Genomic DNA, 15156 nt, shown 5'->3' on the forward strand with positions numbered 1-15156 from the left:
TAAACATGCAAATACGTTCCTGGCAGTAGTGTGTGAATTGTGTGTTGGAATAAATAACCAAAGTGATTAAAATCTATTACCATTATACACTAAAAAAGTACTCTATATAGTTATTGAAGTATTTTTTACTAGTAGCCAACTAGCAAGAGCATAACTGTTGACCACAGGTGGCCTTGCCTCCCTATTCAACTAAATACCTCCTTTGATGCAAGGATGTTAGAAGAGATTAGGGAGATGATGAAGCCAGGAAAGTACCTTTCCACTCAACTTCTGAGCCCATGATTAAAATTACACACACCTGTAATCTAAAAGTGTGGGAGAAGGTAGGAGAATGATTACAAATAATCAATTATTGTTGATATTTTCATGTGTGGTCAGGCCTCAAACAAAGATACAATGAACTTGTATGGCAAACAAAAAAAAGGAGGGCGGGGGGGACATGAGGTAGCTGGCACTTGATTCCCAACGCAGATGCGTGGAGAGAGATGGACACTGACGGGGGCCCCCACGGACCCTGCCCAGCTAGGCAGGGACTCTCTCCTATGCATACACTAAGTAGTTACAGGTTTCTTGGCTTCTTCATGCTTCTGCTGAATACCTCAACTTCTGTTTCTCAAGTTATTTGGGAGTTACTTCTTCAGAGTCACACTACTCCATGTAGCAGAGAAGATAGAGCTAAACTTCAAAGAGCATTTTCCATTGGAAACTATGGTAAATGGCTTTTGGATCCAGTATTACTAGGACTATATTTCAGGTAAACAATGGATTTTCATTCATAAACTGGCTTCTGTGGACTGCTCTGGAAACCCAGCTTTTCTTTATAGATATCCATATTTGAATATGAAACACGTATTTGAAGCATAATTTATCTGTAATCAAACAGGTAAGTCTACAATTCTATCCCAGGTCTGATTCAGACAATATCACTACTTAAAAAAAGAAGATCAAAGATACCTACATAGTACCAACATTTACTGCGGACTTAGTATCAGGCATCAGGCTAGCATACTCTACATCTACTACCTTTTAATTCTCCTAATACCTCTTGTGGTTAAGTATTATTTCTGCCATTTTACAAAGAAACTCTGAGATTTAGTCTGATTCAAGGTTGTTTAACTAGTAAAATGCAAGACTGGCATTCAAATCCAGATAGAGCTACCGAGGGAGGTAAAATCATGAGAGATAAAAGAACAAAACTCTATCCTATCTATATTGGTAAAACGGAGACGGCAATGGCACCCTACTCCAGTACTCTTGCCTGGAAAATCCCATGGACGGAGGAGCCTGGAAGGCTGCAGTCCATGGGGTCGCTGAGGGTCGGACGCGACTGAGCGACTTCACTTTCACTTTTCACTTTCATGCATTGGAGAAGGAAATGGCAACCCACTCCAGTGTTCTTGCCTGGAGAATCCCAGGGACGGGGGAGCCTGGTGGGCTGCCGTCTATGGGGTTGCATAGAGTTGGACACAACTAAAGCGACTTAGCGGCAGCAGCATATTGGTAAAAAATGAGAATACTGCCCCCAAAACATCATGTACCATAATAATAATAAAAGCTACAAGAATCTGTGGTATTTCATATTCATATATTAATTTCTGCAACAATCCCCTGAGTTGGTTACAAAAGCTAATAATCATCCTCTTCAGCTACTAAGTCACTTCAGTCGTGTCCGAGTCTGTGCGACCCCATAGACGACAGCCCACCAGGCTCCCCCATCCCTGGGATTCTCCAGGCAAGAACACTGGAGTGGGTTGCCATTTCCTTCTCCAATGCATGAAAGTGAAAAGTGAAAGTGAAGTCGCTCAGTCGTATCCGACTCTTAGTGACCCCCTGGACTGCAGCCCACCAGGCTCCTCCGTCCATGGGATTTTCCAGGCAAGACTACTGGAGTGGGGTGCCATCGCCTTCTCCGCATCCTCTACAGACTGGGCTTAAAAACTGATGCCCCAAACTGACCCTGAGCTCAGAGTAACGGGATATAGGGGCTGAGTCTGTCTTCAGATTCACAGGCTCTCCCTCTTACCTCTTGTAACAGCAATTCCTCAACCTCTCACTAACTGCAGCCTGACAATTCTGCACAAACGATCCTTGCTAACAAACTAAGGTTTAAAGCTGCTATGCTAATGGCAAGACACTTGGCTAAGAGAATAAACACCATAAACCAAATCTTAAGAGAAAGGGGGAAAAATGTTTTTAAAAATGTCTTAGAACCACCAATCTACATCTAGTTGTTTGGCTATTAATAATTACAAATACTTTTAAAGCTGCTGTCACACCAACCTCTCCCCTTTTATTTGAACTCTGGTATTTAAAGAATTTTAAGCAGAAAGACAGATCAGAAAGAAAATGGGTTTTCTAGACAAACCTAACTCAGGGCTGGCTCTGAGACAAGGTAGCTTATTCTGGCAACAGCCATACAATCCCCCCGCTACCCCCACTGTAATAATCCTCAGAGTTGCTCTGAGGAATAAAGATGATGTAAGTAAAGCAACGGATCAGGCTACCTGCCATCATAGTTAGTGAATCCACCATGATGAAATGAGTTGATTTTTTAAAAACAGCTTTACTGAAATTTGCATACCAAAAAGTTCACCCATTTTAAGTGTATAATTCAATGAATTTTCATATATTTACAAAGCTGTACAACCATCACCAAGCTCCAAGTGGATTAGACCTTTCAGTTTCTATCAATTAACTTCACCTGTCATTTAAAAGCAGGTAGGCAAAAACTGCCAATGACCCCAAGTTTAAAGGATAACGAAAAGGGCTTTATTTTGTTAGTTTGGCTTCCCACCTTCTGAGGGCAATGGGCTAACTTTAGTAAGACAAGTCTCACTTAAAAAAAAAAAAAAAAAATATATATATATATATATATATAAAAAAGGATTGTGTTGTTCACAGCTTCACTGTCCTTCCTTTTCACAACTTGGCAAGCTGACAAAGCCACAAAGTGACACTTAACTTCTCACTTCAATTTAGCATCACGATATTGCTGGGGCAGGGAGGTGGGTGTCAGGCACAAAAGAGGCAGGCCATGGCAGCATAAGGACAGATGACATTTTTCAGAAGTTTTAAATTATTAACATACTGAGAGATGGTACTTACTGAGCTTGTAGCTTTGTGCTTTATTCATTTAGTGCTGACATTATTCCAATTTCACAGATACAGGGGAAATTAGAAAACTAAGCATCATTTTCTCAGACCCCATTAGTGACAGAGAAGGAATAAGTCACGTTGCAGTGAAGACAGTAAAAAGTGAAATTCTCAGAATTAATCCACCGGCATAAGGTTGAATGTCAGTCAGTGATTGAGGCTGGGCAGAACAGCTGAGCCCCCGAGCCCACTCCTCTTTCCCCCAGTGGAGCTGCCAGGGGCAGAGACCAGGCCCTGCTAGGGCCCTGGGCAGCTGCTGGTACTCACAGCACTCCTGCGCCGCCCGAATGCACAGCTCCTCCGCCGTGTACTCTCCACCGCCCAGCCGGAGAGGCTCCCTATCCGACAGGTAGAAGAGCACCTCCACCCCCGGCTCAGGGGCCTCCAGATTCATCTCTGCCTTCTTGGAGCTCCTCATTTTAGCACAGAAAGCCATGGCACTGCAGTCCTCTTTTATATTTAGATACTGGAGTGGAAGGAAAATGAGATTACATGGTCATTCTAGGTGCTAAAAGTTGGTCAAAGAGTGTTTTGAAGGGAAGCAAGTAGAAAGATATGGTATTAGATAAGGACCTCCCTCCTGCTCCTTCCCTCCATGAAAATCAAATGCATGGGAGCTTACAGCAGGAGCAACCATGGAAGGTAATCAATTATGCACTCTAATGAATAAATTATTGTAATACCATATTCTCAAAAATCAGAGTGATTTAGACATGACCTAAATTTATATTCTCTATTTCCACATAAGTTACAGCTGAAAAATGTGTCTCATTCTGGAACCACTGATGTTAATGTTACTAATATTCCTGCTACCACTAGACCTACTGGCACAAATTATACTGCCTTTTAATTTTATGTCTATCTCCCAGTAAATGACAAGCTCAGTGAGGGCATTAACTATCCTTACTTATCTTCGTGCCCCTAGAATCTACCTCGGGGCTGGCTCTGAGACAGTACACACAAAAGGACTACGGACTCGTGTTCATAAACTACATGGACAGGTCATGAGAATTAATGAGTGCAGCCAGGCCCCTTCACCCCACAGACGGGGAGGTCAATGGGCTGCACTCTGTGGCACCAGAATGTGAGCCAGAAGCCTTGCTTTCAAAGGTCAGAACCCACGGGTGAGAAGTTTGCAAATAAGTTACTCACCTGAGGCCCCTTAGTGGGGACAGAAACTAGAATCAAAGAGCCAACCTCAGCAACTTAACCTTGGATGCAGAGAGAAAAGAGGGGGAAACTAGAGAAAGCCTTATGTGTTCTTTCTCCCCCTCACCCCAACACCAAAGGCCTCAAACTAACTTCTCTGACCCCAGGTTCCTACTTTCCTCCTGCCTACCAAGCCAACCTTCACTTTGCCCCCAAAGCACACATCAGACCCTCTAAAGACTCCCCATTAATCTAGAGACCAACTCTAAGCTCCTATAGGGGCCTTCCCTCACCTGGCCAGCTAGCTTCACAGGACTCATCTCACATCACCCTCAGTCTCTTACTTCAGGCTTGAAATCCACAAAGCTGCCATCTTCCTATTACCTACCCCCTAGTCCACCCACAACCAATGTAATTTTTCTCATTTTCCTGCCTTTGCTCAGGCTGATCCTCCACCAGGAGTACCTTCGCACCTTATCCCTTTCATGGCAAACTTCAATTTTCTTTAGAACTCAGCTTGGATATTACCTCCTGCAGGAGGCCTCCACTGAACCTCCATCCCACCTCCCCATCTCCTGAGTTAGATGCCCTCTCTCAAACTCACCACACTGCACTGAGCACACTGAATTACTATCCTCTTATTCAAATGTCTGTCTCTCTCTCACTCCCACGTGCTCTGAGGTCCTTAAGGACAAGGTCCATGTCGCCCATCTCTGTACCACCAGTGCCTAGTACAGAGCCTGCAGAATGGCCCAAAACAAGTTACAGAAGGAGGGCCACTGGCAATTCTTCTCGTCAAATTCCTGTGCTTAGTCTGTTAGCTGCCCTGGTGAAGAGATACTTACAGGAAGGACACAAACCAGATACTCCTCAATGCCACAAATTAAGAGGCATTTGGTTTTACTTGTTTAATCACCAAAGTAAATCTGAAGATCAAATTTTTTCAAAGACCAGGCAGAAAGATAAGCTCGTACTCATCTTAAGGTTCAGATCAACTATCAAAGAAGGTTTTAAAACCCAGCACTGGGCTTCCAACTCTACCCTCCAATGAAAAATAAGAGATGAAAAAACAGTAGCTCAAGGCTGCTTCATAACATAAAAAAAACCTTTCTCTTTAAGACTCTGAACAAAGCAGGGGAAGCATTCAAAGATGGTGTTATACCCTTTTACCGTAAAAATATAATCAGGCAATTCATAATTATATATGTAGAAGATGTGGGACCATCTGAAATAGAAAAAGAAAATACAATGTCCAACAGGAGAGGGCTCAGTAAACAAAATTAAGAGTATCATCACAAAGGAATACTATGAGGCTGTTCAGTTCAGGTCAGTTCAGTCACTCAGTTGTGTCTGACTCTTTCGACCCCATGGACTGCAGCACGCCAGGCCTCTCTGTTCATCACCAACTCAGGGAATTTACTCAAACTCATGTCCACTGAGTCGGTGATGCCATCCAACCATCTCATCATCTGTCATCCCCTTCTCCTCCCGCCTTCAATCTTTCCCAGCATCAGGGTCATTTCAAATGAGTCAGCTCTTCACATCAGGTGGCCAAAGTATTGCAGTTTCAGCTTCAACATCAGTCCTTCCAATGAATATTCAGGACTGATCTCCGTTAGGATGGACTGGTTGGATCTCCGTGCAGTCCAAGGGACTCTCAAGAGTCTTCTCCAATACCACAGTTCAAAAGCATCAATTCTTCGGCGCTCAGCTTTCTTTATAGTCCAACTCTCACATCCATACATGACTACTAGAAAAACCATAGCCTTAACTAGGTAGACTTTTGTTGGCAAAGTAATGTCTCTGCTTTTAATATGCTGTCTAGGTTGATCATAACTTTCCTCCCAAGGAGTTAAGCGTCTTTTAATTTCATGGCTGCAGTCACCATCTGCAGTGATTTTGGAGCCCCAAAAAATAAAGTCTGCCACTGTTTATCCATCTATTTGCCATGAAGTGATGGGACCAGATGCCATGATCTTCCTTTTCTGAATGTTGAGCTTTAAGCCAACTTTTCACTCTCTTCTTTCACTTTCATCAAGAGGCTCTTTAGTTCCCCTTCACTTTCTGCCATAAGGGTGGTGTCATTTGCATATCTGAGGTTATTGATATTTCTCCCAGCAATCTTGATTCCACCTTGTGCTTCATCCAGCCCTGTGTTTCTCATGATGTACTCTGCATTTAAGTTAAATAAGCAGGGTGACAATATACATCCTTGGCATACTCCTTTTCCTATTTGGAACCAGTCTGTTGTTCCATGTCCAGTTCTAACTGTTGCTTCCTGCCCTGCATATAGGTTTCTCAAGAGCAGGTCAGGTGGTCTGGTATTCCCATCTCTTTCAGAATTTTCTACAGTTTGTTGTGATCCACACAGTCAAAGGCTTTGGCATAGTCAATAAAGCAGAAATAGATGTTTTTCTGGAACTCTCTTCCTTTTTTGATGATCCAGCGGATGTTGGCAATTTGACCTCTGGTTCCTCTGCCTTTTCTAAAACCAGCTTGAACATCAGGAAGTTCATGGTTCATGTATTGCTGAAGCCTGGCTTGGAGAATTTTGAGCATTACTTTACTATCATGTGAGATGAGCGCAATTGTGCGGTAGTTTGAGCATTCTTTGGCATTGCCTTTCTTTGGAATTGAAATGAAAACTGACCTTTTCCAGTCCTGTGGCCACTGCTGAGTTTTCCAAATTTGCTGACATATGGAGTACAGCACTTTCACAGCATCATCTTTTGAGATTTGAAATAGCTCAACTGGAATTCCATCACCTACACTAGCTTTGTTCGTAGTGATGCTTCCTAAGGCTCACTTGACTTCACATTCCAGGATGTCTGGCTCTAGGGGAGTGATCACACCATCATGATTAACTGGGTCGTGAAGATCTTTTTTTGTACAGTTCTTCTGTGTATTCTTGCCACCTCTTCTTAATATCTCTGCTTCTGTTAGGTCCATGCCATTTCTGTCTTTTATTAAGCCCATCTTTGCATGAAATGTTCCCTTGGTATCTCTAATTTTCTTGAACAGATCTCTAGTCTTTCCCATTCTATTGTTTTCCTCTATTTCTTTCAACTGATCACTGAGAAAGGCTTTCTTATTTCTCCTTACTATTCTTTGGAACTCTGCATTCAAATGGGTATATCTTTCCTTTTCTCCTTTGCTTTTTGCTTCTCTTCTTTTCACAGCTATCTGCAAGGCCTCCTCAGACAGCTGTTTTGCTTTTTTGCATTTCTTTTTCTTGGGGATGGTCTTGCTCCCTGTCTCCTTGTCTCCCTGTCTCTTACAATGTCACGAAACTCATTCCATAGTTCATCAGGGACTCTATCAGATCTAGTCCCTTAAATCTCTTTCTCACTTCCACTGTATAATTGTAAGGGATATGACTTAGGTCATACCTGAATGGTCTATGGTTTTCCCTACTTTCTTCAATTTAAGTCTGAATTTGGCAATCAGGAGTTCATGATCTGAGCCACTGTCAGCTCCCGGTCTTGTTTTTGCTGACTGTATAGAACTTCTCCATCTTTGGCTGCAAAGAATATAATCAATCTGATTTCAATGATGACCATCTGGTGATGTCCATGTGCAGAGTCTTCTCTTGTGTTGTTGGAAGAGGGTATTTGCTATGACCCGTGTGTTCTCTTGGCAAAACTCTGTTAGCCTTTGCCCTGATTCATTCTGAACTCCAAGGCCAAATTTGCCTGTTACTCTAGGTGTTTCTTGACTTCCTACTTTTGCATTCCAGTCCCCTATAATGAAAAGGACATCTTTTTTTGAATGTTAATTCTAGAAGGTCTTGTAGGTCTTCACAGAACTGTTCAACTTCAGCTTCTTCAGCATTACTGGTTGGGGCATAGGCTTGGATTACCGTGATATTGAATGGTTTGCCTTGGAAACGAACAGAGATCATTCTGTTGTTTTTGAGATTGCATCCAAGTACTGCATTTCAGACTCCCTTGTTGACTATGATGGCTATTCCATTTCTTCTAAGGGATTCTTGCCCACAGTAGTAGATATAATGGTCATCTGAGTTAAATTCACCCATTCCAGTCCATTTTAGCTTGCTGATTCCTAAAATGTTGACGTTCACTCTTGCCATCTCCTGTTTGACCACTTCCAATTTGCCTAGATTCATGGACCTAACATTCCAGGTTTTATGCAATATTGCTCTTTACAGCATTGGACCTTGCTTCCATCACCAGTCATATCCAGAACTGGGTGTTGTTTTTGCTTTGGCTCCATCTCTTCATTCTTTCTGGAGTTATTTCTCTACTCTCCTCCAGGAGCATATTGGGCACTTACCGACCTGGGGAGTTCACCTTTCAGTGTCCTATCTTTTTGTCTTTTCATACGGTTCATGGGGTTCACAAGGCAAGAATACTGAAGTGGTCTGCCGTTCCCTTCTCCAGTGGACCACATTTTGTCAGAGCTCTCCACCATGACCTTGGATGTCTTGGGTGGCCCTACATGGCACGGATGATAGTTTCATTAAGTTAGACAAGGCTGTGGTCCATGTGATTAGATGGGTTAGTTTTCTGTGATTGTGGTTTTCATTCTGTCTGCCCTCTGATGGAGAAGGATAAGAGGCTTATGGAAGCTTCCTGATGGGAGAGACTGAGGGGGGAACTGGGTCTTGTTCTGATGGGCAGGGCCATGCTCAGTAAATCTTTAATCCAATTTTCTGTTGATGAGTGGAGCTGTGTTCCCTTCCTGCTATGTCCCCGGGGTCAAACTATGGTGGAGGTAATGAAGATAATGGTGACCTCCCTCAAAAGAGGCTGTTAAGGTGATATAAACCTATTTGAACCAATGGCTGAAAGATGTCTGTGACACACTGCAAAATGAAAAAAGCATAGTATGTACATTATGACCCTTCTGGTATTGCATATGTACAATCTGGAAAAACAGACAACAAATTGCTAACAGTGGTGAACATCTAGGAGGAATTATGAGGGAAGTTTGACTTTATACTTCCCATTCTCCTGTAGTTAAAAAAAAAATCTCCAAAGTAGCACATGCAACATTTGGAATGAAGAGAAATTAAAATAACAATTTGGAAAAATAAATGGCTATAGTAAGGTAGTACTACAAGTTTAAGATCAGTTTCATTATTCTTTATAGAGACTATTTTCTGTTTTGTCTTTCTTTTAATATGCAAATGTACATACCTGCATTTATCCGGCTGTCCAATGTCCCCTAAAATGTAGACTGGATTTTCTTCTCTACTTTCCAAAACCCATTCAGAGCTGAGCTAAAAACAAAGATAAATAAATAAATCAGCTGCAGAGGTAACTGCATCAGAAAAAAAGAGGACACTTTCGAAGCAGCCTAAACCAAAAGCAGGCAGGAAAAAGCATTTCAGAGGAACAAGCTGGGGGAGGGAAATCATTGATGAGGACACAGGATAGAGAGGCATCCTAGGGCATAAAAATCAAACAAGACATTATTCTCACTGCTTCAAGGAAGAAGCAGGGCCTTTCGCTTCGTGGCACAGAGTGCCCTTCCATGTGAATGGGACCATGGACCTTTTCTGTCAACAACCTCTCTCCCCTGAGGCTGTGAAAAACAGTTTAGGATACCCAAAGACATAAACTTGTATTTCCCATTTCCACTTCCTTTAGAATTACCCTCCTCCCAATCCAGTTTACCCATGGCTTCATTTTAATGGTGAAACAGCAGATGGTATGGTGATAGGAGGAGGGCCTGAGAACAAATCTGACCAATGATGCTTTCAATTCACGAAATATTTTTTGAGTCATTTTTATTTGAAAACTTAGGCAGTAAATAAAGGCCCTCCCAACTTCCCAACCTCACCTCAAAGCCTTAATCATACTAAACAAGAATACCATCTTGGTTCTGTAGAATTAAAGTGCCTGGTCCCATTCTTACCACTAACCACCAAAACCACCACCACACACAGCTCTGTATTGTTTTAACAATTTTCCTTGGTGCTTCTTACAAACTCTTTTTAAGAGTAAGACTAAACTATTTTTGCAAGTAAGGAGCAACCACTCTTAATGATTTGAAATGGCTGCCAAATTAATAAAGATTATTGTCTCAGTTTTCTGTTGGCCATTCCACACATTTAAGCAGAATCTAGCTTTAGGAAGAGTGCAGTCCCATGCATTACATGGCAGAAGTGGAGGGGTGCCTGGGGAAAGGGAGATGAGTTACCTCTGAGGCTGCAAGGCCAGCGTTCATACAGGACCTTACAGTTGAGGTGGGAGACAGCACAAATGAACACACAAAAGCAACCTAAAATCAGAACAGTGGGTGTGGCATGATGTCACCTTTATGACCATTGCTAATTCGGTGACTGATACTAGACAGGGCTTCTCTGAGAAGGTTTGGTGCAGTATGAGTGCAGGCTCCATTGCTCTGTTGTGTCTTTGCAATCCCATAGACTCTTTGTGATCCCATGGACTGCAGCTTGCCAGGCTCCTCTGTCCATGAAAATTTTCCGGCAAGAACACTGGAGTGGGTTGCCATTTCCTACTCCAGGGGATTTTCCCAACCCAGAGTTCACATTCGAGTCTCTTGTGTCTCCTGCATTGGCAGGTAGACTCTGTACCACTGTACCACCTAGGAAGCCCTCTTTCTGCAGTGTATAAGGCAAAACCAATGACAGGAGGCCAGGCAGAGGATACGATACAACTTTTGATGTGATGACTTTGACTTGGCTATTTCGTCATGAACAATTTTTTAAAAATTCAAACAACAAAACACTATACTTTCGGCTTCAAAATTTTATATAACCAATTGACTTAACTAGATAAATAGATACCCTGCCCTGCAGCAAAACAGAAACCTGAAATGAGCTACATGCTAACACCCTGCTTTGGTTCAGAAGCAGGGATTCAAATCCCATATTTAGGAGACTCATTCAACAATTATTTTTGAGCACTTCTTCATGCCAGAAGCTGAGCTACATCAAAGAGGGTGCAATGAAGAAGAGCAATATGGTCACTGCTCATGTGGAGCTTACAGTCCATAGGACTAACAAAATCAAACAAAGATGCACAGAAAGACGTAATTATAAAGAACTTAAAATGCTATGAAGGAAAAAGAGCATATAATGATGAATGTGATCCAGTATGGAACTTAAGAGGGAAGTAACACTGAGCTGAGATGGAAGAGCTATCATGCAAGGTCGGGAGACACCAGTTTGGGTAAAGGTAGAGCATGTGCAAAGACCCTATAGAGGGAAGGAGCCAGTCTGTCTCCCCAGCTGCATAAACAGAGAAAACCCTCCAAAATGCCTTTTGTGTGTGAGTAAAGAACAGCACTAACCCATTCATACCTGCTCACAGCAGAGCATGTCTCAGGCCTTGCTACCTGTTTCTTGTAGCATGCTCCCAAAGATGAACAGAAATCAACAAGACAGGCTCCATGCTTTAAAGCAATAAGAAGCTGGCCCCAAACCAGAAAATGGACACACACTCAGAACCTTTTAGAGCAGGAAGGGACCTGAAGTTCCACCAGGCACAGGCTCTTTCAGAAGGGCTAACATGTAAATCTTTTTAAAACTTACAAAGCATTTTAATATGCACCATCTGGTCACATGTTATTTGAACACGGGAATCATGAGGTTGCTCTGGGCCTCATAGAAGATTGAGGATCAGACTAAATCACCAAGATTCTATCAAAACCTATAATCAGAAAGGGTTTCGTTTTTCCCTTATTCTTTCTCTACTACAAGCAACACTATATTGAAATCACATTGTACCTATTTTCAAGCTGACCTTCAGTATTAACTGGACAGGATAACAAAATGGTATCGATTTGTGATGTTTAGCCTAGAGTTTAAACTCTTGAGAAATCAAGATCAGCAATAGAATTTCTTGACAATAAATATTTACTATGCTATTTTTATAGGCTGATTCAGTAAGAACAAAAGATAAAAACTTAAAACACACCCATATAGCACTTAAAAGGCATGCTAAGCACTTAAACCTAAGACTGGTGACCCATATGAAATGATGACTCATTTAGAATGACAAGTGTCTTTTGGTACTACAGCATTTGACCAATGGCTTCATTCAACTAACATTCCCTTCCAAATAAACTAACCAATATGCTCTAGCTACTTAACTCTTAGAACAAGCAAGAAAAGAGCAAGATCAATTATAAATACTTTAGATAATTCCAAGAAATCAATTCAAGTTTCTTGCTACAAGATACAAAAAGTAAATCTTTAATGCTAGAAAAACTGACCAGTAGGAATCACTCAATACCCTTTAAAAATAACATGATCCACTGGATTCCATTCCCAACTCAAATGAATACAAAGAAGCTCAGAAAATAGGAAGGATAAAAGTGAGTAAACAAAGGCTCTTTGATGATATCAGTGAATTCTTCCACCCTAATCTACCTACAAATTTTAAAAAATTTGAAAGAAAACGCCTTTCTTCCAATGATAAAGGATTACTTTAGTGGTTCAATCTTGCAGATGCTACTGCACATGAAAAAAAAAACAGGGAACTTTTGTAAATTCTCAATTTCTATTTTTTTACAAAAGACTTTTGCAAGAGACATAAATATCTAATACTTTGTGAATGAGGGGAAAGTAACAGAAACAAAACTAGATTCTGTGAGTCTGAACAGGACTAGCTACAATAAGTGGGATAGTACAACTATTTTTTAAGAAGCAAAATTCCAGAAATCAGTGTCTGAAGATACAGAAAGTCTGTTAAATTTTCAAGGACATCTTTTGAACTACAAGTATCTATTAGAGAACATAAAACTAAATTTTGAACAGTGGAGATGATAGACATGAAGACAGATCATATTAATATTCACAAATATGATGGTAAGAATATGACTGCCTTGGGCCAAAGGCCATGGCCAGGTTCATATGATAAATAGATTGGATGGTGGTTAAAATCGATGACAAATATATATGTATAACTGAATCACTCTGCTATACAACTGAATCACACTCTTAATCAAATATACTCCAATATGAAATTTTTTTAAACAATTTTTAAAGAAAGGCTTGTCATTAAACAAGGAATAAATGAAAGTAAAATATAAATTTTTTTAAAAAATCAATGACACGACTTAAAATATTTTTATTTTTACTAGAGAAACCAACACAACTACAGTGAGTTACTTTATGGATGCCTTAAAGTTATCAAAGCTTTTGATTTCTGAAGTAGAAAATACAAATAAAATGTTGATGAATTAAGATATAAATCCAGAAAAATTGAAAAGGAAAATTTACAATTTAGAAGATGTCCTGAAATTAGCTGCTTAATATATTAAGAAATGTTAAAACTGAAGATCTTACACGTTAACCACCTCAGCAGGCACCAGTGTTAAGGCTGCTGGGGAAGCCTGATGCGACAGTACAAGCTCCAAGAGGGCAGGGGCTTCTGTCCCTTTTGTTCCATGCTTTATAGTATTAGGGAATCAAGAAGAAGCTAAATGGCTCAACGAAAGATGAAGGGAACAAAGCAAGCAACATTACCCAATGGAAATATCACTGTAATTCAGGGTGTGGTTTTATTGCCTCTATATGCATCTAGCAAGTGGACCTTGAGAAGTCATTTTAATCTGACCCATCCATGAACCTGAGAAGAAGCATCTTGTCCGACAGATCAGAAAGATCTTTCAAAAAAATTTTCCTGAAGCTCCTACAATGCCTTTGTCAAGTGAGGCTACAGAAAGATGTTAGTGCTAAAGTGATACAATGCAGGCTTTAAGGCAGAGGACTGAAGTGGGCTGTCAAGTTGCTTAGAAGAACAAAGAATAAATAAATACAGATTCTGAGCAAAAGCCTGGTTACAAACCAAAGCCCCATTTCATAAGTCTCAGATGACACAGATGAGCAGTTAAAAGTCTGAGCTGGAGTCCTAAGGACCCCAGTTTGAATCCTGCCTTCCCCACTGACTAGCTATTATAATCTTAGGCAAGTTACTTAACATCTCAAACCTCAGTGTTCTCAGCTGTAATTGGAAGGATAAAAAACAAAAGAGCATTTATCTCCTAAAGCTGTTAAGAGTTAACTTAGTTAATGCATATAAAGCACCTAACACAGAGTGCAGCAGGCAGTAAGCATTCCTACTTTGCTTGCAATTTCTGTTAAACTGATTACAGCTTGATGAATGCAGTTCCAGTCAAGGAAAGGGAACTCCAGTACATACCAAGCATCTGCAACATCTCATGCATGAAGCAGGCATGTGTACTTCATTCTCATAAAAAGCACAAGTTTTAGGCCAATCAGTGGAGGTGTCAGATGTCAAACATGTGACCAATGCTAAAGACCCAGTTCTTTCCACGGGGCATAGAAACTGCTTTTAAGCGCCCTCCCATCACCAACACTACTGTCTTCTCTGGCTTCTTAGCACTTTCCATAGTCTAACATTCATCTAGGAGACTGATCTCACTCCAGGCCACTCCCTCCAGACACTGAAAGGACTGTCATTCTAACTTATGGGTGCCGGGGGAAGGGATAGTTGGGGAATTTGGAATGGACATGTACACACTGCTGTGTTTAAAATGGATAACCGACAGGGCATAGCACAGGGAACTCCACTCCATGTTATGCAGTGGCCGGGACGGGAGGGGAGTTTGTGGGGAGACCATGGTTACACGTGTATGTGTGCTGGGTGCCTTTGCTGTTCACCTGAAACTGTCCCAACACTGTTTGTTAATCGCCTATGCTGCTGCTGCTACTGCTAAGTCGATTCAGTCGTGTCCAACTCTGTGCAACCCCATAGACGGCAGCCCACCAGGCTCCCCCGTCCCTGGGATTCTCCAGGCAAGAATTCTGGAGTGGGTTGCCATTTCCTCCTCCAGTGCATGAAAGTGAAAAGTGAAAGGGAAGTTGCTCAGTCCAACTTGTAGCGATCCCATGGACTG

The 15156-nt window shown here is 41.4% G+C and overlaps 1 protein-coding gene across 8 annotated transcripts in view; it reads right to left on the reverse strand.

The window, feature by feature from the left end:
- Positions 1–15156, reverse strand: part of JAK1 (Janus kinase 1) — a 139599-nt gene that overhangs the window by 49944 nt on the left and 74499 nt on the right. For all 8 annotated transcript variants that reach the window (XM_086390383.1, XM_086390376.1, XM_086390380.1 and 5 more), the window contains 2 exons: positions 9462–9544; positions 3421–3619 (listed from right to left, as the gene is read on the reverse strand). In XM_086390383.1, coding sequence (XP_086246509.1) covers positions 3421–3619; positions 9462–9467 — 205 coding nt within the window. In that variant the 5' untranslated portion in view covers positions 9468–9544. The remainder of the gene's footprint in view (positions 1–3420; positions 3620–9461; positions 9545–15156) is intronic.

The sequence above is a fragment of the Bos grunniens genome, chromosome 3 (genome assembly GCF_055505025.1).
Source record: "Bos grunniens cultivar Pamir isolate PY7600 chromosome 3, Bosgru_T2T1.0, whole genome shotgun sequence".
Lineage (NCBI taxonomy): Eukaryota > Metazoa > Chordata > Mammalia > Artiodactyla > Bovidae > Bos > Bos grunniens.